General features: G+C 39.4%; 1 protein-coding gene across 3 annotated transcripts in view; it reads left to right on the top strand.

The window, feature by feature from the left end:
• The window catches only part of CSGALNACT1 (chondroitin sulfate N-acetylgalactosaminyltransferase 1), a 332,098-nt gene that overhangs the window by 200,115 nt on the left and 105,445 nt on the right, over positions 1-26,538 (top strand). For all 3 annotated transcript variants that reach the window (XM_044305053.1, XM_044305061.1, XM_044305069.1), the window contains one exon: positions 10,823-11,726. In XM_044305053.1, the coding sequence (XP_044160988.1) occupies positions 11,096-11,726 (631 nt within the window). In that variant the 5' untranslated portion in view covers positions 10,823-11,095. The remainder of the gene's footprint in view (positions 1-10,822; positions 11,727-26,538) is intronic.

A 26,538-nucleotide genomic window follows, 5' to 3' on the forward strand; every position in this document is an offset into this window, starting at 1 on the left:
GTAACACTTAACATGCCTGGTTGCCACATTTATTGCCAATCGAGCATTTATGTGACCAGCTGGGATGCCAGCTTCAGCCACCTATGAGTGTGCAGGATCTACAAGCCCAACTGTAACATCTGGGGACAAATGTGCCTCAGGATACCGTACAGAACCAGTATGCCTCCATCACCAACTGTATGTCATCTTGTATGCAGGCAGAACAGGATACTAGTGTTCTTTCAATTGTAAATTTTTTCCTAATAACCTTATCCTTTGCTCCTAATAAAGAGATAATTTACATATATCATCATTATGTTAACAATAGTGATGAGCGGCATAGGCAATATTCGAATTTGCGATATTCCACGAATTTTTGGCCGAATATTCGCCATAAATTAGCAAATTCGAGAATTCGAGATCTGCAGTCATTGTGTACTTGATTGCGAAAATTGGCAATGTAATATATTCGCGATAAATTTTCCATTAGAATAGTTAACACTATTCGCGAATACGAATATATAGCATTATATTCTAATTATTCGGGAATTCTCAAAGTGGCGATATTCACGATTAAAATTTGTGATTCGAATATTCGCGCTCAACACTAATTAACAATAGTAAGTTTCATTCAATTCTAACAACTCCTCCTTGGTTCATTTTTTTTTGTCAAGTGTACGTAAAAATGCGTAATGTAGTGCCGTGCTTTTTGTCAGGAAAAAGACCCCATTAAAATATACGGTAAGCTGGTCTGATGGTCAGCTGATGACAACAGACGCTGCAGACAGCCACATTTTTTCCATGCATGGACTGATGTAGGCGAAAGTAGCTGGGTGATGGCCATTTATATGAATTGCCAGCTATGTACCGTATGCCTCAGAGCCAGAGACAGTCTTTGTGAAGGACTGTCTACTTTGGCTAATAGGGGGACATACAGTCGTGGCCATACAGTCAACAAGAGAATGACACAAATATTAGTTTTCACAAAGTTTGTTAACAATGGAAGAACAATGATTTCAAGCATCACCCTCCTTTTAACAGGTCAAGTCTGCCATTTTAACCCAATCAGCCTGACATAATGATCTCCAGCCTTGTGCTCGTCAACATTCTCACCTGAGTTAACAAGACGATTACTGAAATGATCTCAGCAGGTCCTTTAATGACAGCAATGAAATGCAGCGGAAAGGGTTTTGAGGATTAAGTTAATTTTCATGGCAAAGAAGGACTATGCAATTCATCTGATCACTCTTCATAACATTCAGGAGTATATGCAAATTGCTATTATAAAAACTTAAGCAGCAACTTTTCCAATTTCCAATATTTATGTAATTCTCAAAACTTTTGGCCACGACTGTACCTCTATGTCTATATGCCACTGTCTTTATGAGTCACAATAATCCCTATACAAATATTGTTTAGGCAATATTTTAATGCGCCTTTTTCTGTTGTTTTGTTTACACACTTTTTTTATATAAAAATACTGCAGCCAAATATTAGCTAAAATTCAGAATTTTTTTCACTTATAAAGCCATTCTTTCTTACTTTTTTTGTCCATTGCATTTTCAAAACCCAGTATACTCTAGGTATTTTGTTTTTTTTTTGCATTTTTTGCATAGGCTACTGGTATAGCAAAAATTCTTGTAAAAAATACATTTATGACAAGCCAGAAAAAAAAACTCTACAAAAAGTGTGTATAAAGGTAGTCTAAGAATATTGATTTTATCAAATCGAGGTGAAGTTAGTTGTCTTGATGATTGGTTAGTACTCTGTTGTACCACATTGAAATTACATCTCTTCTCCCTCTCTTTTATTCTGTCTCTCCTTTCTCAAGTTACATCTCCTCTCTCTTTTCTCCTCTTCTCTCTCTCCTTTCTCACATTGAAGTTACATGTCCTCTTTCTTTTCTACTCTTCTTTCTTCTTTTTCACATTTAAGTTACTTCTCCTCTCTCTTCTCTCCTCTTCTCTCTCTTCTTTATCATGTTGAAGTTACATCTCCTTCCTCTCTCTCTCCTTTCTCACATTGAACTTACATATCTTCTCCCTCTCTTCTTCTCTTTCTTCTTTCTCTCTTCTATCCTCTTCTCTCTCTTTCTCACATTGAAGTTACATCCTCTCTCTCTTTTCAATCCCCTTCTCGCTCTTCTTTCTCACATTGAAATTCCATCTCTATTCTCTCCTCTCTCCTCTTGCTCACATTGATGTTACATCTCTCCTCTCTCTCTTTTCTTTCTTACATTTCTCCTGTCTCTATTCTGTCCTCTCCTCTTCTTTTTTTTCCTCCTATCCTCTCCTTTCCTCTCCTCTCTTTCTCACTCCTATCCTCTCCTCTTCTCTCCTGTTTTGTATCCTCTTTTTTCTATTTCCTCTCTCTTCTCTTTCTATATAACTTTTCTCAAGCATTGCTAGATTTAATCTAGAAGGCAATTTATAAATGTTGCATTAGTTGGACCTTTGGATTGTAGTTACATCTGCAACCAAGAACCCATTTGCTCTCCTGTTGCTGATTTTGAAGAAGGAGTCTATTGGCTAGCTTGATGTTGCGCAACAACAGTAACAGTAGCACCCACAGGGCAGTAAAAACAAAACATAGACTATATACAGTAAAAATTGACAGCTATATTTTAATTGACAACATTGGGATTACCGGTACCTACAACTTAATTACCAGCAAGAGTCCTATAACCTACTCGATTGTCTCGTAAGGAAAAACAAGTGTAAAATTGCTGCAGTTGCCAGGAGCTACTTTTGATAATAAAGTCCTTGTAATAAAGCATGATATAAAGTGGAAGCTCAGAAAGTCCAGGAAGGAAGCTATGTACAGTATGAAAACACAATTGTTCTCCCAGGCCAAATATTCTCCTTATCTGATGGATACAACAGGGCTAAAATACACAGAGGATTTGAGAGGAGTAAAATGTAGAATGTGGTTTCCCTTCTTTGAAACCCCAATTCACCCAGTTTTCCCTTTTCTTATAATTATGCCTTTTATTTATTCTGAAGGTAGTAAAATGCTATATGGGGATGGGGATTTTTCATTATAAAAGTGCAGTTGGCTAAAAAAGTGCTTATGACAAATGGTAAGAATGATGTAGGCATTGTATTGGTATGATGTACCCGGAAATTGCAATCTGAATCAAGTGTGGAAAAACAAGGTTTATTTTATAGCTTTGTTTCCATTTTTGGCAATGGACTATTTAAAATAACTCAATATGAATGAGTGATTTCTGTGAATCTTTTTCATTTTTAAAATTCTGTTGTGGACTCAGCCAAGATAAAGCCGCTTTCAAAAGAAACACAGTAATCAATTGTTGCTTTACACAATGACGGCTCCATAATATGTCTGATTCGCAGACGTCTCCATAGTTATTTTGAGAGAATTGGGCAAACTTGGTCTAACCATTGGGAATAGAGGCTGAAGGCCCAGATGCACACATAGACTCCATTGATTAGACCATAAATCAACATAGAAGATCATTTAGGAGAGAGGGGCAGGAGCCAGAGTGATTTCACTGTGAATGGCATTCTGCAGCTGCTATGTACTGTGATACATCGAAGCTGCAAAAGCCAAGTAGTGTAACATGTGTGATAAATCTGGAGGCAAGCCGAGCGACAGAGAGGTAAGTATATCCCCATCACAGTGTGCATGCCTGGGCCGGCAGTGAACTGCGCATGCGCCGGATGTCGGCCGGTACTTGAGATGATGAAACAGCCTTACAGGGTGGGACCAGCAAGAGGCCGGGGAGGGGTAATATAAAAAGAAGGCAGAGCAGCCTGGGCACCTACAACAAGAACCCCACTGCTGGGCACATGCGAGACCTCATTTGCATATGGATTAACCATCGTTTTTTTAGCTGGTGAAAGTCAGAAGAATACAAGAAAGGTACCATTGGAATCTTGTGTAGTTGTGCTAGAGTGCAATGTAAGCAGTTTATATTGTCAAATTGTGGTGACAGACTCACTTTAAGTTACTATTTCATAAAAAAAAAAAAAAAAAATTGCCCTCCTCAAATTTCTCCATTGGGGAGAGATATAGAGTATTCATATTCAACCTGAGCCTCTTGTTTCATGACTATAGCACTGATAGACAGTGAAGACTAATGCACATGCAAATCATTATGAGTGTGTGACAGGGCAATTTTTCACCCCCTGTGTTCTCCGTAATTCCCTGATTGCAGCATTTGACAATGCGTTCGGAAGGTCTCTAGGGAGAGACCTTATATATACAGGGTTGTGTCCTTCCAAATCCTGTCCACTCAACAGGTGCACTCCAATAAAGGTGTAGAAACATCTCAAAGAGGATCAAGAGAAATGGTAGGCCCCCAGAGCTAAATTTAAGGTGTCATAGCAAGGGGTCTGAATACAGTAATTATTTCCAGGCAATTTTATTTTTTTTAAAAAATAAATTAGTAAAGATTTTGTGATTGATGGGGACATTATTATTTTTTTTTTTTTTCACAACGCTGCAATGTAGCATAATGTGAAAAAAGTGAAATGGTCTGAAGACTTTTTACAACTGCATTGTATGCCATCCACCCCTGCATGCTCTGCACTGTTCTAGCAGGACTGGTCAGTAGCAGAGCTGATGAACTGCTTGCATTTAACTTCCTTACTATTAGCAGTTGAAGAAGAAGCAGATGAGGGCTCATGCACATGACCGTATGTATTTTGTGGTCCTCATTACATACGTTTTTTTTTCCAGATCCATTGTAACAATGTCTGTCCTTCTCCGCGAATGGACAAGAATAGGATATGATCTACTTTTTCTTGGAGCAGACATACTGAAACGGAATGCACACAGAGTAATTTCTTTTTTTTTTGCGGACCCATTGAAGTGAATGGTTCAGCATACGGGTTGCAAAAAAAAACGGAATGGACACGGAAAGTAAATATGGTTGTGTGCATGAGCCCTGAGTGAGCCCATTTACAATTCCTTGTGTTCTCATATATACAGTGGGATGCGAAAGTTTGGGCAACCTTGTTAATCGTCATGATTTTCCTGTATAAATCTTTGGTTGTTACGATAAAAAATGTCAGTTTAAATATATCATATAGGAGACACACACAGTGATATTTGAGAAGTGAAATTAAGTTTATTGGATTTACAGAAAGTGTGCTATAATTGTTTAAACAAAATTAGGCAGGTGCATAAATTTGGGCACTGTTGTCATTTTATTGATTCCAAAACCTTTAGAACTAATTATTGGAACTCAAATTGGCTTGGTAAGCTCAGTGACCCCTGACCTACATACACAGGTGAATCCAATTAGGAGAAAGAGTATTTAAGGGGATCAATTGTAAGTTTCCCTCCTCTTTTAATTTTCTGAAGAGTAGCAACATGGGGGTCTCAAAACAACTCTCAAATGACCTGAAGACACAGATTGTTTACCATCATGGGTTAGGGGAAGGATACAGAAAGCTGTCTCAGAGATTTCAGCTGTCTGTTTCCACAGTTAGGAACATATTGAGGAAATGGAAGACCACAGGCTCAGTTCAAGTTAAGGCTCGAAGTGGCAGACTAAGAAAAATCTCGGATAGACAGAAGCGACGAATGGTGAGAACAGTCAGAGTCAACCCACAGACCAGCACCAAAGACCTACAACATCATCTTGCTGCGGATGGAGTCACTGTGCATCGTTCAACCATTCGGCGCACTTTACACAAGGAGATGCTGTATGCGAGAGGGATGCAGAGGAAGCCTTTTCTCCGCCCACAGCACAAAAAGTGCCGCTTGAGGTGGGCTAAAGCACATTTGGACAAGCCAGCTTCATTTTGGAATAAGGTGCTGTGGACTGATGAAACCAAAATTGAGTTATTTGGCCATAACAAGGGGCGTTATGCATGGAGGAAAAAGAACACAGCATTCCAAGAAAAACACCTGCTACCTACAGTAAAATATGGTGGTGGTTCCATCATGCTGTGGGGCTGTGTGGCCAGTGCAGGGACTGGGAATCTTGTCAAAGTTGAGGGACGCATGGATTCCACTCAGTATCAGCAGATTCTGGAGACCAATATCCAGGAATCAGTGACAAAGCTGAAGCTGCGCCGAGGCTGGATCTTTCAACAAGACAACGACCCTAAACACTGCTCAAAATCCACTAAGGCATTTATGCAGAGGAACAAGTACAACGTTCTGGAATGGCCATCTCAGTCCCCAGACCTGAATATAATTGAAAATCTGTGGTGTGACTTAAAGAGAGCTGTCCATGCTCGGAAGCCATCAAACCTGAATGAGCTAAAGATGTTTTGTAAAGAGGAATGGTCCAAAATACCTCCAACCAGAATCCAGACTCTCATTGGAACCTACAGGAAGCGTTTAGAGGCTGTAATTTCTGCAAAAGGAGGATCTACTAAATATTGATTTAATTTCTTTTTTGTGGTGCCCAAATTTATGCACCTGCCTAATTTTGTTTAAACAATTATAACACACTTTCTGTAAATCCAATAAACTTCATTTCACTTCTCAAATATCACTGTGTGTGTCTCCTATATAATATATTTAACTGACATTTTTTATCGTAACAACCAAAGATTTATACAGGAAAATCATGACGATTAACAAGGTTGCCCAAACTTTCGCATCCCACTGTATATTCACCATCAGTATAGCATTCATTTTATAGTGTGGCATCACAGTGCCAATTCCTGTGAATAGTAAACACCTGTTCTTTCGTATGTTTGCTTGGTCACATAATGCCATGCTCTGGTCACACTGGCAATAAGTCTGTTATTTTAATTCCAGCAAAAGCAGTAAACTGCCACATCATCACGCTCGCTGGTTCTGCAGCCAGACCTGGCTGATGTCCTGCTGATTTTGGATGTACTGTAACTTGCATAGAAATAAAAGGCACTCTCATTAAATACTTGCAGCTGCAAGTAGTTTCAAGACAGAAATTTTCTGGAAATTATAAAACAAACGATTCACAGGTTGGCCACATGAAAGAGAGAGCAACAGTAACCTGGAGGTGACATATGTCTAACATGTCCAGAATGTAAATTGTGCTGTAAATGTTAGTAGGCACGGTGCACTCTGGGCGATGTTAGGTACGATAATGGGGAATAACTGTGCAGATGTCACAATGGACTGCAGAATGTCCATTGCAGTATGGATGTGTAGCAACAGACCCATAATTACTACTAGCTTATTTCTGTGAAGTGGAAGTCGCAACCATCACTGGACATGCAAAAGGACAGTTTGCTGTGAATGTCAACCTCTATCACTGGTGGAAGTGACACTAAAATAAACTACCGCAACCAAAATACTGAAAATGATATGTGTGAAAGCAGGAGGTGTTGTAAGGTTATGAACTAGAAAACTAGGGCAGTGTATAGGAGCTGACAGGAGAATGCTGTCTCTAGGTATGGTGTGGTAGTCTCGTCTTCGACATGTATGGCATGTCTACAAGATGTGCCACAAATGTCTTAGATTCCAGACCCACCTCTGGGACCCTTACCTTCCTTTAGAATAGGGGTACTTAAACCATTTCTCGTCTCCTCTCTAAGACCTCTGCATCCGGGCTGTGAGTGGTGGCCATGATTAGAGAAACATCGGAGCTCACTGTGCTACACCAACCATAATTCCCCTAGAAGTGACTGGAAGTTAGAGAAATAGTGTAGTGCAGCGAGATAAGCTATATTCCTCAACTTACAAGTTACAGAAACCGCAATCCTTCCAGAGCTCCCTTTCACTTCTTTGGGGTTGTGGAAATGCAGACCCCCCCATTCTAGAGGTTGGACCTGTTCTGTAGATATGCAATAAATAATGAGAGATGACATGAGATTGCCCCTCTGCTATCTAACATCACTTAACTACCTACTCCTGTATGAATAGAACCCACTGGAACCTAGCCCCTGAGGAATATTGTATTCCAGTTTGTTTCCTGATTTACATCTCAATTTATCAGATTTTCCAGTTGATAAAATGGGGGACATCTGCTGTATTTGTGATTTGTCCCCTGTCAGGAAAAGGTAGTGACTTGACATCTCATGATTGAGTGGTTATGGTCAGAACTTCAGTGGTACTACTGCTGTCCCTTTAAGAGCTAGCCAGTTACGGCTAATTTAGGGCATTTTCCAGGCCAGTGTTTCTAAAATATTGAGGATGGCATCACTGTTGAGGCACCAACAAGCTGTTGGGAAAAGTGCAGCTGGGGAGGCAGTTTTGATAGTGATTGTAATTATTTTTTATTATTAGTAGTAAAATAAAATATGAATTGAGGAATATTTTTAGTTTTGGCATCAACCTTGACCACTAATGACATCAAATTTCATCATGTTCTTGCTAATGAACTCCCAGTAGAAAAAGAGTCAGAAATCCTGATTTAGGGATGGTATTCTACTATCTGCCCATATATACTATGCTAATTTGCCCGTAAATACCATAGAGTTGTATGGAATGGCAAGACACAACTCAGCATAGTGATAATCGAGCGATTGGTGGTGGTCAATACCCATCCACTGGATAGGTGATAAGTGATATACTGAAGTACCCCATTCTTATGGGGTATTTTTGGAACTGCAGCCCGCCTTCCCATATGTATCCTCATTCCCTTGTAAACTGCTGTATGGAGAAGGAGATACATCCATAGAGAGCAATTCATATTTTCTACTGTTTATATTCTATTGTTTTGTTATTCGACAATTATTTCTTATGTGCTGACCGTTTACACATTTTATCACCCTCATTATAGCTGGCTTTTATTACCAAGGGTTAGTAATTACCTCTACATTAACGTGGTCATTTTCTGCTGCTTTCATCAGTAGTTATGAATGGAAACACAATGTTAGAAATCCCGACAAGGTCACTTACCAGTTAATGTTTATTCTTATAAAGTCTCATTTCCAATCCTAGACTATGTAATGCCTTCATTTTCCTTTACGCCTTCAAGAGCGGTATTGGCTATGTAAATTATGAGCTAACATAAGCAGAACTAAGCATACAAACATGCAAATGTGCACACTACATAAGGAGTATTCAGCCATCCCATGTCTATTCCCCATCCCCAGCCAATGATAAATGTTGTCCTGCATTTGACCCTCGCAGTGAGATTAATGCTTGCAGTGTATAATTTACTCAGGAGTAGTCATGCTGCTATTGGATGAGCTGGTCTTTTCATACAAGAACTTCAGAGACAATTTTGTCACCAAAAATGTCACAGCACCTCTCGGCAAGTAAATTCAATCATGGGACTGTGCTCACTGAACCAAGCTTTATATGCACTTTGCACATCTGGATTTTTTAAGGAGTTGCCACATATAAATAATAATTATTCAAAATTTCATGACATTTGGAAATGTATAGATTTAAAACACACTAATATCTGGGATTAAACATAGATTGAAGTAGAGCTTAAATGATCTTGAAATGCTTTGTTAGAAACCATATGGGTAGTGACATTTTGTATTAGTAGTAAGTGAAACACATTACTTTCCTAAAGCCTTGAAATACAGTAGATATATAGAACATATTTCCTCTGGTATATAACCATTTATTTATATTTTTTATTTTATAAAGAAATAAGTGTGATTATGTTTGGAGATGTGGAGTCCCCTTCCACCATATATAATGATGATGATTATGGCCCCACAGTTCCATTTTTGTTCTATCAGATCAGATGACATTTCTCTAAAAAGTATGATCTTTGACCCCATGTGCAGTTGCAAACCATATCCTGTCTTTTTATGGCCAGTTTGGAGTAATGACTTGATATGGGACATGTTATACTGTTGCAATAAATACTTTTGTACCTATTTCCTTCAGCATCTTCACAAGGCCATTTGCTGTTATGCTCGTATTGATTTGTATTTTTCACACCAAAGTACATTCATCTCTGGGAAGACAGACCATATGATGGCTATTTGTTTTCATGGTGTTTAAACTTGCATATTCTTTCAATATGATGAACTTGGTACCTTCAGGTATTTTGAAATTGCTCCCAATAATGTACCAGACTTGTAGAGGTCCCCAATTATTTCTTTGTGATTTCTTTAGATTTTTCTATGATGTCAAGCAAAGAGGCAAATACTCCTTGACGGTAGTCCTTAAAATACTGCTACATGTACACCTCTAATTAAAGGGGTTTTCCAGGACTCATATATTGATGACCTATCCTCAGGATAGGTCATCAATACCTGATTGGTGAGGGTCTCACACCTGGCACCCCTGCCAGTCAGCTTTTCGAAGAGGCCACCGCACTTCAGTGAGCACTGTGACCTCCTTATAGCTAACCAAGCTCAGCACCTTACATTGTATAACAGCTGTTCTTCATATTGCAGCTCAGGCCCATTTACTGGAATGGGAGTGAGCTGCAGAAAGTCTAGGTCACCAATAAATGTGATATTACTGCCATAGAAATAGGCCACTACACTTACAGCCACAGCCTCTTCAAAAAGATGATTGGATGAAGAAACAGGAGTTGGACATCCCACCCATCAGATATCCTGAAGATCAATATATGAATCCTGGGAAACCCCTTTACCTCAGATAATGTCAATTAGCTTATGAGAAGCTTCTAAAGCTATGGCATAGATTTCTGGAATTTTCCAAGCTGTTTGCAGGCAACTTAGTGTATGTAAACCTCTGAATCACTGTTAATGTGATGAAAGAAATAAAAGCTGAAATAAACCGTCTCTAGTAGTCTTGACATTTCACATGCTTGATATCTAATAGTATTCCTAACGGACCTAAAAGAGGTAATATGTCAGGAACTGTGAAAACTGAGTTTTGGTGAATATGGCTAAGGTGTTTGTAAACCTAAGATTTCAACTATAGATCTTTGTGTGAACATATTTTAATAAGTAAAATGCTAACCAGCTAACTTGTATCTACTTTTTCTGTTTTCTAGATCTGAAATTATACATGAAGTTTTAACATTTTGACTACCATGACAGTACGGGCTCTGCAGCTTAGGAAGTTGTTTTTGCATAAATCTGAAGCTTGGATGACAAACTCTCTATACGTTTGTAACTGATGTAAGGCTAACAAATTTCCATGGATGGGACAGTGGTGGTTTGGTTCCAGTCCTCGATGTCAGTGTGGATTATGGGTGTGTTTGCTTCATATGGACTGCATTGCCTATTAGGAAGAAGATGACAGACTTTTTTATTTAAATGCAAGGATGCTACGCCGAGGGCTACTAAGTTGGGTTTTTCGGGTGGGGATCGTACTTGTCTGCCTTTGCTGTATTGTGTCAGTATTATATATGCTGGCTTGCACTCCAAGAGCCGAGGATGAACAGCTCCTACTTTTACGTGTTAATAACCCCACAGGAAAAGAAGGCTACCGTGCCATCCTGCAGGAGCGTGAGGAAGAACATCGAAACTATATTACCAGCTTGAAAAAGCAAATTGCTCAATTGAAGGATGAGCTTCAAGAACGCAGTGAACAGCTTAAAAACGTTCAAGGTCACAACAGTGATGCCCTCACAGTCACATTTGATCATGCCAGTCCAGAGAAGACACAGACTGACCTCTTAGACTTTTTACATTCTCAAGTTAACAAAGCTGAAGTACATAATGGTGTGAAGGTTCCTACTGAGTATGCTGCTATTCCATTTGATAGTTTCACTGTGCAAAAAGTGTATCAACTGGAAACAGGACTCACTCGCCACCCAGAAGAAAAGCCTGTAAGGAAAGATAAACGGGATGAGCTTGTTGAGGTTATTGAAGTAGCAGTGGAAACTCTGAATAGTCTTGAAGATGAAAACAGTAACCCTAAAAGAACATATACATCTTCTGACTTTATTGAAGGTGCAGTATAAAATACAGTATTTTTTTGGTTCTTATATTGTAAATATTCCAAAGATTAATTGCCTTGTTAAACTTGTTCTGTGTTTTTTTTGTTTGTTTGTTTTTTCTCTTTGGCCTTCTCTTTGGCCTTAGAGGTCTGTCTTAGGCTACTTTCACACTAGCGTTCGGGCGGATCCGTTCTGAACGGATCCGCTCATAATAATGCAGACGGAGGCTCCGTTCAGAACGGATCCGTCTGCATTAAAATGGCAAAAAAAAAGCTAAGTGTGAAAATAGCCTCGGACGGATCCGTCCAGACTTTCAATGTAAAGTCAATGGGGGACGGATCCGCTTGAAGATTGAGCCACATTGTGGCATCTTCAAACGGATCCGTCCCCATTGACTTACATTGTAAGTCTGGACGGATCCGCACGCCTCCGCACGGCCAGGCGGACACCCGAACGCTGCAAGCAGCGTTCAGCTGTCCGCCTGTCCGTGCGGAGGCGAGCGGAGCGGAGGCTGAACGCCGCCAGACTGATGCAGTCTGAGCGGATCCGCTCCATTCAGACTGCATCAGGGCTGGACGGCTGCGTTCGGGTCCGCTCGTGAGCTCCTTCAAACGGAGCTCACGAGCGGACCAGCGAACGCTAGTGTGAAAGGAGCCTTAGCTAGTATTACAATATCATCATTTTTCTTAGATGTTATATGTCCTCCCAGTAAAAGAGTAACAATTACATATTATACTTACTAGAATTCTAAAGAAGGGTCGTTGATCCAGGGAATTACTCTGATTGCCTGAAGGAATTTTTTGCCTGAAGGCTTTATGCACACGACAGTTGTTTTTCTCGGCCTCCATTGCGTTTTTTTTTTTTTTGCGGATAGCATTGGGGCCTATTCATTTCAATGGGTCAGCAAAAAAATGCTGATAGTTCATTAGTTTGTGTTCCGCGTCCGTTGTCCGTGTTTCCCTTCAGCAAAAAAAATAGTGCATGTCCTACTTTTTTCACATTTGCGGACAAGGATAGGCATTTATTACAAGGCATCTGTGGAAAAAAATGGATCCTCCCAAAAAAAAAAAACAGATGCCGCATCCGTTTTTTTTTTGCGGACGCAAAAAACAACTGTGGTGTGCATGAGGCCTAAGATGAAGAAAATTGTCTTCTACTGTCTTCCCCTACATAAAGTTTGCAGGATAATAGGCTTAACTGGATAGATGTCTTTTTTCAGCCTTACAAACTATGTTACAAACAATCATACTATATTACTCTGTATGAATGTTAGCGGACAGAAGGGAAAAAAACAACTTGCTTAATTTGTGGAAGGACACCCACCTTTTTTGTTTTCTTAAAAATGTCTTATTAATTGTGCAATTTATAATTTTAACAACATCCAGATGCGTAACTTGACATTCTTGGGCCCCATTACATAATCTGTTATAGGTCCCCCTTCCACAGTATATTTGATAATGGACGTATCTAGATTCCACTCAAATACATGAGGGGAATAGAGAAAACAGAGAAAGAGGTGCACAATAGGGTAGTATGTTCATGCAAAAAGGAAGTGAGGAATCTGGAGGATCACCTTATGGGGTTGTGTTAATATAGGCACAACCCTACTGTAAACTTGTGTAAATTAGACCTTTACGCCGGGACTGAAGCCGCAGACGGAGTTTTCTTTTGGATAGGATGTCCAGTTCCCCAAAGGATACTTGCAACGGAAGAGGTTCTGCTTCGGCGCAGAATCACCGGTGGAGACGGTCTTATTAGATAAATTCTTCTTTTTTTAATTAAAGGAAGCGCATAAATAGAAAACAACGCGTTTCGGGGATTAACACTTCCCCTTCATAAGGTTTCACAACAATATGGTGTATACAATAAATAAGTGTGTATTTATATATAAAAACCACACAAAAAACAACAAAAAGACGCACCTGGGGGTCGCTCACTAAGGGAGGGGCTGTCCCCAGGTGTCATCCAAGAGGCAGAATCCACTTTGTAGATAAAATCACTAGTGCATATATGGAATGGATTTAGGTATTCGTATATAAGTAATCACATTGATCCTTGCTTAAAAACGAGCGTTGTAAACAATAAAATACATAAAAAATGAGAATCACGTGACCGTCCTGTGACCTGAATATTAATGAGGAAGTTGGGAAGAGGAAATCCTCGAGTGGCTGGTATTTTTGCATATTTGAGGGAGGGGGAAGTCAAACACTACGGACTGCCGTCAGCAGTTTGGCGCATGCACAGTAGTTTTCAGATACTGGCGATGTCAGTGAGTTAGCGCGCCTGCAAGTGACGGAGTGGTAATGTGATCGCAACATCGCGGTCACGTGACTCGTTGCCTTAGGAACGGGGACTCCGATATGGTGATGAACCCTAGATCAGATGAAACCAAACAATGAAGTTAATCTAAATAGATAGCCTTAAGGCTTGACTAGTATTGCGGACCTATATAAATATACATATAAAATATAGAGGTGTGAATAGTATATTTATACTGAAAAAGGACATTTGAAAGATTAAAACATTGAATAAAATATGATTGCAATGATTATAGGGGTAAAAAAATTGCAATAAGGATGATAATAATGATGGTGAAAATTATTATTAGGGCCTTATATTGCACCCATACTATTTTCTAGGAACGAATGGCCTACAGAAGGGCACACACAGAAACATTACATATCATTTTGAATTATTGCATATAGGAAATTAATAGTAGGAGGTATTGAGTAGGAGCATGGGAGATAGGGAGTACCCCACAGCTGATGTATAGTTATTTCAAACCATAAATATGAAGAGGAATATAAGGTATTCAATATTTGATTTTATAAATGTATTTCAAACGCCTCATTGAGACCATAGGGATTGAGGCTCTTCAGTTTGAAGATCCAATACATCTCGCAACGTCTGATGTACTGGATATCTTTTTGAAAATACGTCGGAGTTTGTTTGATTGGTGCCACAGAAAAGCCAACAGAGCTGCCCTCATGATGTTCGGCCGCATGTCTAGACACGCTATGTTTCAGGTGTTTCTTCTTAATATTGGATTGATCCTTGTTAAATCTATTACGCAATGTTTGGACAGTGCGGCCTACATATTGCAAATTACATGGACACTCGAGTAGATACACAACGTGGGTAGAATTGCAATTGAGATGGTATAAAATTGGTATAAAATTGAGAAGGATTCACCAGTGGTTTGGCTATTGAAAGACTATCTTTGGTGAATAATAGTACAGCACAGACATCTTTGGTGGCCACATTTAAAGCTACCTTTGGGGGCCCTGGCACCCGGGTCATTAGTGGAGCATGTGGCCGATCTTAATTTACTGGGTGCCAAAATGTTTTTCAAAGTCCTTGCTCTTCTGTAAGTTAGACGGGGTGGGATCCCTTTTCAGGATATGCCAATATTTCCCCAAAGGAGCTTTTATAGCACTATGATTCTAATAATAGGTTGTGACGAAATTGTAGCAATAGGAATTGATATCAGTATTTCCCCTTTGCTTTTGTTCAGGAGCGAGACATTCCAATTCAGTGTCAGAGTCAGCAGCTTTTTCTCTAGCGCCCAAAATAATGCTTCCTGGGTACCCCTTTTGGTTGAACCTGGAGGTGAGAGTATCACATTGTTTGATGAAATCAGTGTACAATTTCGTCAGAGTCATTGAAATTGGCTGAATGGAACATTCGACTTCCATTTTCTATAATGTGTACCACCAAAATCCAGATAGCTATTGCTATCAACCTTTTTAAAAAGGTGCGTGTCTTGATTTCATTGTTTTGAGTGAAAATCTCTAGGTCCAGGAATTCTATTTTCTTGCTATCATGTGCCCCTGTAAATGAGATGCCCCAGTTATTGGTGTTGAGATGGGAAATAAAATCCTCTATCGATGTTTGGTCACCGTTCCAAATTAATGAGGTCATCGATGTACCTTCTAAAATAAATAATATTTTCAGACTAGAATTTTGTTTGGTATATGAAGGTTTCCTCAAAGACTCCCTTAAACAGATTTGCGGTCCCCCGTATCTGCTTATAGATTTGATCTTGAAATATGAAAACATTGTGAGTGAGAATGAATTAACCCCATCAGAGCGTTTAACTTGGGGGGAGGCATGGGGGCAATGACACCTTAGGTAGTTTTAGGTTAGGGGTTTTGTATGGTGTTCTCTTTCCCTTCCCTGTCTCTCTTTTCCCACCTTTTTTTCTATTACAGGTAAAATTACCTCAGGGAGCTGTTTACCTGCAATCAAGCTGATTCTGGTTTTCTGCGAATCAAGAGTGCAGCTGATTGGTTGCTGGGGGAGATTTCCAGCTCCCTGATTTGTTGCTGCTCTGGCGGCGGGAATCTGTACCCCTTTATATTGACAGGTTCGGCGGTGCTGGCTCAGAAGTGCCTGAAGACTTGAGCAGAGTCCCACCCCCCACCCCCTACTTTTTTCATTAAGTCGCTGGGCTTTATTAGAGGGGTAGTGTCGCTTGGTCTTTATATGGTTAATTTATTATTGGTCTTTTGGTATCGGTTATGGTGATGTTTTTAAATTAAAATATTTATTTAATTTATTGTTGTAAATTATTTTACGTGACCTTTAATAAAGCAAAGCGCCCATTTCCTGGTAGTATTAGAGTGTGTAATTTGCTCCCATGAACTCTGTGCCTTTAATGATGAAGGATTTTTGCTGTATGGGCATTTCTTGGTCATTGTCTAAAAAGGTGGATATACATTTTAGCCCTAGGTCATGAGATATGTTGGTATAGAGAGCAGAGGAGTCTAGGGTGAGCCAAAACTGCCCCTCCATTGTATATCTTTTAGTGATGTAATCAGGGATGTGGAGTCCCTTAGATAGGATTTTAGATTAAGGACGTATTTTTGGAGGTGAATATCAATGTAGTGAGACAGATTTCTGGTGAGGGAGGAGACCCCAGAGACAATAGGTCTGCTGGGAGGATTTTTTATGTCCTTATGAATTTTAGGGAGGTGAAGGTAGCTAATGTTGCATCTTTCACGAGGACATATTCCTTCTCTTTTTTTGCTTAACCCCTTAAGGACCGGGCTCATTTTCACCTTAGGGACCAGGCCATTTTTTGCAAATCTGACCAGTGTCACTTTAAGTGGTGATAACTTTAAAATGCTTTGACTTATCCAGGCCATTCTGAGATAGTTTTTTTTCTTCACATATTGTACTTCATGACACTGGTAAAATGGATTCTAAAAATAAAAATAAAAAGTTTCAATTTCTCTAGCTCTATAATACATAGTAATACCTACAAAAATAGTTATCACTTTACATTCCCCATATGTCTACTTCATGTTTGGATCATTTTGGGAATTACTTTTTTTTTTTTTGGGGGGGGGGGGGGGAATGTTACAAGGCTTAGAAGTTTAGAAGCAAATCTTGAAATTTTTATGAAATTTTCAAAAACCCACTTTTTAAGGACCAGTTCAGGTCTCAAGTCACTTTGTGAGGCTTACATAATAGAAACCATCAAAAATGACCCCATTCTAGAAACTACACCCCTCAAGGTATTCAAAACGGATTTTACAAACTTTGTTAACCCTTTAAGTGTTCCACAAGAATTAATGGAAAATAGAGATAAAATTTAAAAATGTAACTTTTTGGGTAGATTTTCCATTTTAATAATTTTTTTCCAGTTACAAAGCAAGGGTTAACAGCCAAACAAAACTCGATATTTATGGCTCAAAATCTTTAATTTACAGAAACACCCCATATGTGTTCGTAAACTGCTGTACGGGCACACAGCAGGGCACAGAAGGAAAGGAATGCCATACGGTTTGTGGAAGGCAGATTTTGCTGGACTGTTTTATTGACACCATGTCCCATCTGAAGCCCCCCTGAGGCACCCCTAGAGTAGAAACTCCCAAAAAGTTAGCCCATTTAAGAAACTACGGGATAGGTTGGCAGTTTTGTTGGTACTATTTTAGGGTACATATGATTTTTGGTTGCTCTATATTACACTTTTTGTGAGGCAAGGTAACAAGAAATAGCTGTTTTGGCACTGTTTTTATTTTTTGTTATTTACAACATTCATTTGACAGGTTAGATCATTGGTATTTTTATATAGCAGGTTGTCACAGACGCGACAATACCAAATATGACTTGGTTTGTTTCCGTTTTACATAACAAAGCATTTATTTATTTTTTAATTGATTCTTTAGTGTCTCCACATTCTGAAAGCCATAGTTTTATTTATTTTTTGGGTGACTGTCTTGTGTAGGGGCTCATTTTTTTCGGAATGAGATGACGGTTTGATTGGCACTATTTTGGGGTGCGTATGACTTTTTGATCGCTTGGTAGGACACTTTTTGTGATGTAAGGTAACAAAAATTGCTTTTTTTACACCTTTTTTTTTTTTTTACGGTATTTACCTGAGGGGTTAGGTCATGTGATATTTTTATAGATCAGGTTATTACGGACACGGCAATACCTAATATGTATACTTTTTTATTTATGCAAGTTTTACACAATAATATCAGTTTTGAAACAAGAAAAAAATTATGTTTTAATGTCTCCATAGTCTGAGAGCCATAGTTTTTTCAGTTTTTGGGCGATTATCTTGGGTAGGGTATGATTTTTGAGGGATGAGATGACGGTTGGATTGGCACTATTTTGGGGTCTGTATGACTTTTTGATCACTTGGTATTACACTTTTTGTGATGTAAGGTGACAAAAACATTTATTTTATTTTTTTACGGTATTCACTTAAGGGTTAGGTCATGTGATATTTTTATAGAGCAGGTTATTACGGACGCGGAGTTACCTAATATGTATACTTTTTTAATTTACTTAAGTTTTACACAATAACAGCTTTTTTAAAACAAAAAAAATGATGTTTTAGTGTCTCCATATTCTGAGCCATAGTTTTTTTTATTTTTGGGGTGATTTTTTTAGGTAGGGGCTCATTTTATGCAGGATGAGTTGACGGTTATATTGGTACTATTTTGGTGGGCATACGCCTTTTTTGACCGCTTGCTTTTGTACTTTTAGTGATGTAAGGTGACAAAAAAATTGTTTATTTAGCACAGTTTTTATTTTTTACGGTGTTCATCTGAGGGGTTAGGTCATGTGATATGTTCATAGAGCCGGTCGATACAGATGCAGCGATACCTAATATGTCAACTTCCTATTTTTGTAAAAAAAATTAATTACTTTATTTGGGGAAAATGCATCGGGCTGCCTTCCCTGCTATAGGGTCCCCGTCACAGCAGCACGGGGACCCTATAGCCACTGAAGTCACCGCCCAAACCACCCGGAAACGCAGCAAACCCCAGTTCTGAATAGGACCCCCCCGCACATTGTCCCAGGGTGCCTGCTGATTTATTTCACCCAGAAATACACGTCATGTGTCCTTAAGTACCAGGACATCATGACGTACCGGTAGGTCATATGTCCCCAACAAGTTAAGGCTGACTTAATCAGTCTACTAAATTCTTCTCTATCTTATATTGATGGATCGCAGGGTAGGGGCAAGTAATAGTTCTCATCTGATAGTATATTTAAAGCTTCTTTTATATAATCTTCTCTATTTTCGATGACGATACCACCCCCCTTGTCCGCATTTCTTGTTATAATGTTTGTATTTGATTGTAGATCTTCAAGAGCCGCTTTTTCAAATGGTTTGCGATTATGTTTGTGATGAACTTCTTGGTTGATCTGTCTGAAGTCGTTGGAGACTAAAGAATAGAACGTATCCAAAAAGTTACCCTTGTGATGAATAGGATAGAAGCTGGACAGTGGTTTAAGGCCTGAGGGGATTGCTTTAATACCTTCCTCATTGGGTGATACAGTAACAGATTCTAATGGTGATCTTCTTGCAGAGTTCTCCAGAATTTTTAAATGCCTTTTTAAAGTGAGTTTTTGTATGAAATGTTTGAGATCTAAAAAGAGGTCAAATTCATTGATTTTACTTGTAGGGAAAAAGGATAGACCCTTAGACAGCACAAAAATTTCAGCTTTTTTCAAAACGTATGTGGATAGATTGAAGATACCAAAGGAGTCCTGAGAGTCATCTGTATTTTCAGAATTTTTTACACAGGGGGGTTTTGATTTTTCTTTTTGCTTTTGCCTGCTCTACAACCTCTTCTTGTTTTTTTCTTTTGGTTGGTTTGCGGCCCATTGGGTGAAAAAATGAGTGATCGTGGTTGTTTTAGGACTTTTTAGAATCGGATACGCAGCTGTGGGATGGATGAGAGGGGGTAGGACTAAAAAAGAGATGGATGTGGATGTGCCTGCTAGAGAAAAATCTTCAGCAAAATTGGTGTCAGAGTGAATGGTATTGGGGCGATGATTATTAGTATTGGATTGAGTTTGAGATGGACAATTAGGTGTTGTTGGACCCGGTTCCGAACAGTCTGGATCCGAAAGAAATACTAGAGATGTACAGGCGTGTATAGTGAGGAGCGAGTCGGCTTCCACATCTGAGGAGGTTGATGGAGTGGAAAGCCTGGAATGAAGTGAAGTAGTGGAATGAGAATGAATTAAAAACTGGGTGGGTGGTAAATTTAGTGGTTCACATCCTGTCATTATATCTTCTGGGAAGATGGTTGATAGAGAGGTAGGTTTCCCTGGGGTAAGTAGTGGAGTATGAAACTCCAATCTAGAGGAATCAGCGTCCCCGTTCATAAGGCAACGAGTCACGTGATCGCGATGTTGCGATCACATGACCACTCCATCTCTTGCAGGCGTGCTAACTCACTGATATTGCCAGTATCTGAAAACTACTGTGCATGCGCCAACCTGTTGACGGCAGCCCGTAGTGTTTGGCTTCCCCCTCGCTTTAATATGCAAAAATACCAGCCACTTAAGGATTTCCTCTTCCCGCCTTCCTCATTAATATTCAGGTCACGTGACCTCTCATCTTGCAGACACGTGACGGATGTGTAAAAAAGTGTCATGTGATTCTCATTTTTAATGTATTTTATTGTTTTTAAGCAAGGATCAATGTGACTACTTATATAGGAATACTTAAATCCATTCCATATATGCACTAGTGATTTTTTCTGCAAAGTGGATTCAGCCTCTTGGATGACACCTGGGGACAGCCCCTCCCTTAGTGGGCGGCCCCTAGGTGTGTCTTTTTTGGATTTTTTTGTGTTTTTTTAATTCATAAATACACACTTATTTATTGTATACACCATATTATTGTGAAACCTGATGAAGGGAAAGTGTTTTCTACCTATGCGCTTCCTTTAATTAAAAAAAGAAGACTATATCTAATAATTCCGTCTCCATCTGTGATTTTGCGCCGAAGCAGAACCTCTCCCGTTGCCCCTTCACAGTATAATGGTGGTGCCTACTTACAGGGCAGAAAACTCCTTAGCCATCAGGACCCATGTGAGTCTGAGCAAGTAATTATTGCCAAATGCCCCTAATCAAAGATTGGGTTTAGTCACGCAGTATGAAAAAGTAATGGAGTGACTGAGAAATTTTTACCATATTTCAGTTTAGCCATGCAGAAACTGCCATCATTGTAGCACAGAAGACCTTCTTGTTTTCCGTTTTAATAGTAGATTTTTCTTAATTTATTATTCAGTACAACTTCTTTTCTTGTGCTCTATGACATTATAGGAAATAATTGCATCTTCTCATGCAATGTCTGTCTTCTGAACTGAGAAGGGTGAGGATATCTCTTCCAACCTTTCATTGCTACCTTTTCTGTTGCTTCATTCAGTATGACAATTACTGTCTGACTTGTAATGTGTGATGATCAACTTGGTGTAAATTCAATCTGACATTTTCAAGTGAAAGCTATCAACTTGTCCCAAACACTTAAATCACATTTGAACACCACCTTGTGTTATGCATGCTTTCTCTATAACTATTGTTTGTCTATATAGAGGAACTGGCACAATTATCGCTTATCCCCGATATATTGGATAGGTCTGGATATTAGTATTCTTAGCACTTGTATCCAACCTTTACTTGTTAAATGGTTTTAGAATGTTTTGCTTTTATGAAAAGAAATGTACTTGAACCAGGTGTGCATATATTTAAATATGTTTGTGTCCGCTTTATTTTTTAAGTATATGTTTTTGTGAAACCTTTTGTTAAGGGCAAAGGGTGTGGACCCAATCTACCAACCAACTGTTTGGTTTTTGGGCTAACTCTAAGGACATTATTCTGGCAGTCCTCCAATATTTACCCTTTAACCCCTATACAAGAATCCAGACTTCACTGCGGAGGAACCACCAGGCCTCTACCTCTTGACATAATCTCTGTGTGGTTGACGGATGACCCATGGGGTCAGAGACACGAGCATAAAACACAGAAGGATCAGGCAATAAGCGTAGTCTGGAGATGGGCCAAGGTCAGGGCAGGCAAAGTATTAAGGTATGTGTAAGACAAGTCCGAGGTCAGGGCAGACGGCAGTAGGGCAATCCAAGAAACAGGCTAAGATCAGGGCAGGTGACTAGAAGTCAGAGTCGGTAGTCTGGATGGAGTGCGGTACAGGGGTGGTCAGACACAGAAAACACCTTTGCTGGTTACTAGAGACTACGTAGAAAACCTAAATCTCCTGCACTCTCCCACTCGGTAAGGTGTCTTAAATACCCTTGGGCAGCCGCTCATAGGCTGGGGCAGGATTTGGATGTGCATGGATTTGGATGTGTTATCAAAAATTTTACTTCCCGTTAAAGAGGTTATCCAACCCCTAAAATGCCTCTCCAAATGCTCAGGCCTCTCACACAGGTTGTACCTACCTGACTCCCCGGCACCCGGGTGACAGGGGCAGCAGCCAATAGCAGGCCGCAACAGGAACGAGTCTTCCTAGAATTGCGGGTGATGCTAGGGAGGCTGGTTCCCGTCGCAGCCTGCTATTGGCTGACCATCCCTCCTGATCCCCTTCCCCCATGCCAGATCGTTTTCATCTGCACGATGAGGAGATGCAGCGGAGGCCATGCGGGGGCGTCAGAAGTGATGCGGGTGCCGGGGATCCAGGTAAGTACAACCTGTGTGAGGGGCCCAGGCATTTGGGGAGTTTTTTTAGGGTTTGGATAACCCCTTTAAAACCAGGTAGCAAGTTAGCAACTCACATCATTTTTTTCTAGTCTGCTTTTATTATGTGATTGCAGATTTATTTATTCTATTTTCTGAATATGATTATGGGGCAGCCATCTTGTCTGAGCTGTTCTTAACGGCATTTAGAAAGCATTAATAAAATTGCTTTACAGCAGTCACAAGAGCCACAGACACAGTGGTCTGGAGGGAACCTCATTGACTTCTATGGGAGAGTTTTCTAGGCATGCTCTGTGACCTGTGCAGAGGTCATTTGACAATCGCCTATTGTGAATGATGGATCCTGTCTTATCTATACACAGAGGTGATATCATTACAGGTAGGATTGGAATGGGAAAACTGCATGATTTTATGGGTTTTGTTTAAATATAGATATTTACATAGAAAATTAAGAATAACATCACCAATAATTCTTTAAAAATATGTTAAACAAGAAAATTATGTAAACAATAGGTCATTTTGTGATGATACATTTCCGTTAAGACGCCATCTCAGACTGTGGCAAATGGAGTACCTGTGGAACTGAAGTTCAGACTCTGTGTGGCATATGCCACTGCGGTAGAACTGAATAGCCACAAATCCAGTGGGTTCTTAACTGACTGGAGATTTATAGTCAAACATTTTATGAAATGAATAGACATTTTGCTATCCTCACTTTATACAGATCATCTTACCATTATAAAGTAAAATAATTGGGTTAATGTTCGACTGAGAGATGATTAAATCTTGTTAAAAGCACTGTGATCTAATAGCGATTGGTTAAAATAAATGTGAAAGCTGACTTTGCTCTGAAAAGGAAGGCCCTAATGAAAAATATTCAAAAAGCAACAAATTGTACTGAAAAGTAAAGCAATAATGCAAAGATAAGATGGTGAACTGCAGAAAATAAAGATGACAGCTAATGGCGGATGACCATCCGTTTTGAGCAAGCTGTTGTGTGTTTATGAAGAAGACTGACCAGTATTGTCACATACGATTGAAGACCCTTCACTTGCTCCCTTAAGCACTGTTGATCTGAAGCGAAAGAGTACCACGATTAGCCCGTACCTTACACATCATCAACTTCTGTTCACCAAACCAGACATGTTTATCCTAACTCTGTAGAGCTGTAAATGGAGCGCAGATGGGATATTGTTTATATCAGGTTCTTTTTTTCACATACCATTTTGTGCAGGTGCCATTTTTTTATTGAAAAGTGTGTAATTACTTAAAATTAGCCTGCAGCTGTTAATTTTCATCATTCTAACAACCTGCAATTAGTCCTGTTTAGAGCTTAACAAAACCCATTGATTACAAGTAATATACACTGTACTTTTTATGTGTTTGTTATCTTCTTTTCTTAATGCATAATGAAACCACGCCCTTAAAATTTGATTCAACACTTAGGGTCCTTTTACACGAGCCAAGGATTGGTAACGCGCACACCGATTATTAATGTAAAACCATGCCATCGATCACCCAACAAATGAGCAACCACCATTAAAATTCCTTGTATGAATGATGATGTAGTGTAGTGCCAACAATAAAAAAACTGCGTGCACAAATAATCGCATTAATGCTTGTACAGTGCCAATAATTGCTTAATTTAAATGGAGCAAAAGGAATGCTGATTGCCTTTCTGTAGCGTCCATCCACTCTCCTAACTGTGTACAGGGACTTTTAGGCTGGAACCACTACGTGCAATTATGATACTGCTGCTGTGTGTGTCCCAAAGAAGGGGAAATGTACAGGGATGATATATGTCTTCTCTTTTGTGAACCAATCCTGTTTTTAGATTTAAAAAAAAGACACGTAAAAACCATGCTGTATGAGCATAGCCTTACAGCAGTTACCTAATATAAAGACATATATCCACAGCAGATAATCAAGACTACCAGATTATTGAATTTTATCATTTATTTTCCGTTTATTTCAGAATAACCTTGGTGGCATACTCCACAAAAAAGTGTGTATAGGAAATTCCCAACTGTTGAAACAATTAAGCATGTTGGATCTTTTTCTTCTACTGGTATTTATGCCAGTGCCAGTAGTGGCTGGCCACAACTTATCTCTCTCTCTCTGTCCAATGAATAAAAACATGCACACTCAGCCAAGCATCCATCTTCACAGAAGGTTGGCGAAAATGGCTGTTGACCAAATAATTGTCCACTTTAAGGTGTTAATAGACATTAGATAACTTGGCAATACCATATTCCAACAACAGCAGATGTCATGGGAAAGGAGGTTCACACATTTTTGTAATGTTCTCGATCCTTTGCTTCTGCCAGAGATGTCTTTCACTTCTTGCTTTGGAATTAATGGAGATTTCTGAAGTACCTGCCATGTTGTGCAATTTTTTGTTGATGTTGTAATGGTGGGATGGGTCAGTGCAGCACACCTAACAGAGAGGTTAGACAGACTGGATCTGTGTGTTTAGGAGAAGAGAGGAAAAGAGTTACTTTTCTGGCTTACCAGCATGGGTACGCAGGTTAGGTTTGACATGGTGTCTCGATACAGAGCCCTATTTCTGCCAAGAGTTAAAGGCTATGTACACCTTTAGGGGCATTTTTTTAAAATTATTGCTTTGTACTTATTTAATAGTTACTTATAAAATAGTTTTTTATTAAAAATATGGAATCCTTTTTTGTGTACATGAGATGCTGTTGTAGCAGCCTGTGGATTTTCGTCAGTTGGGGATCTGACAGGCTCATTATCTCTGCTCTCTGACATTATAAACAATCATTATAGCTCAGTTCTTATCTTACTGATAAAAATGTGGCTTAAATTAGTGTTTATGTCCTCTTAGTAGTTTAGAGATAAGGTGGCACAAAGTGAAAGTACCAATCGAAAAGATAGAAAAACTGTTAACCCTTTGTGACAGAATGGCTCAATATTTTTAATAAAGGCCAATTGAAAAAATGATTTGTAGCCAAAAATGAGTATAATGCAATCTTAAACAAAAAATGCCTCCGAAGGTGTACATGGCTTTAAAGTTGGGCACCATCAGCAGGTAAAACAGAGCAGCGGGCACATGAAGAAGTGGTGTGCACCCCAACTGTGCCTGTCAGGAGCTGAATCTGCACAGTAGTGGCTACTACAGGGTGCACTGGGCTGTACCTATCTCTCCTACTCATCTAAGTACTGTACCTAGGCCTGTCGCTCATCGATGTATTAGTGATCTGATTGAGTAAGTTACCAGTTACTGTTTAAGCTCTCTTCAATTCCCACAACATCATACAAATCAGCCTTTTGTTACACGTGCTCATCCTCTTTCTCTCTCTCAAGTTTGATTAGAGGTGGTTTACAGGTGTGTTATCACTTAGGCTACTTTCACACTAGCGGCAGGCTGTTCTGGCTGGTGAACAGCCTGTCGTATCCGTGCTGGCGATAATGCATTGACTATAATGGGGGCGGGCCGGAGTTCTGGCGGCAGCACGGCAAACATGCCGAGAGGCGGCTGGAATAAAACTACGACATGTGCTTTGTTGTCTGATTTTATATGCATCTACCAGATGTCCTCTTAATCATTTTCACATTACAAACAGGAGCCAATGTGAGTTACAGTCAGAAGATAATAAGAATAGATGATGTATGTCATATACCGTAATGTCAATTCAAGATGGCATCAGGAAATGAATCTTCATTTTGAAATATCTATTCGGTTTGTTAGGATAGAGAGAGAAAAAGTCAGAAATTGAAGATATTGTTTGGATACAGGGAAATTCTTTGTGAATTTGATTTTTGTAGCGTTGATTGTTCATTTCTAGCACAAATATGCACAATTTTTAAACTTTTGTATGCTATATAACTTAAATCAC

The sequence above is a fragment of the Bufo gargarizans genome, chromosome 1 (genome assembly GCF_014858855.1).
Source record: "Bufo gargarizans isolate SCDJY-AF-19 chromosome 1, ASM1485885v1, whole genome shotgun sequence".
NCBI classification, from domain to species: Eukaryota; Metazoa; Chordata; class Amphibia; order Anura; family Bufonidae; genus Bufo; species Bufo gargarizans.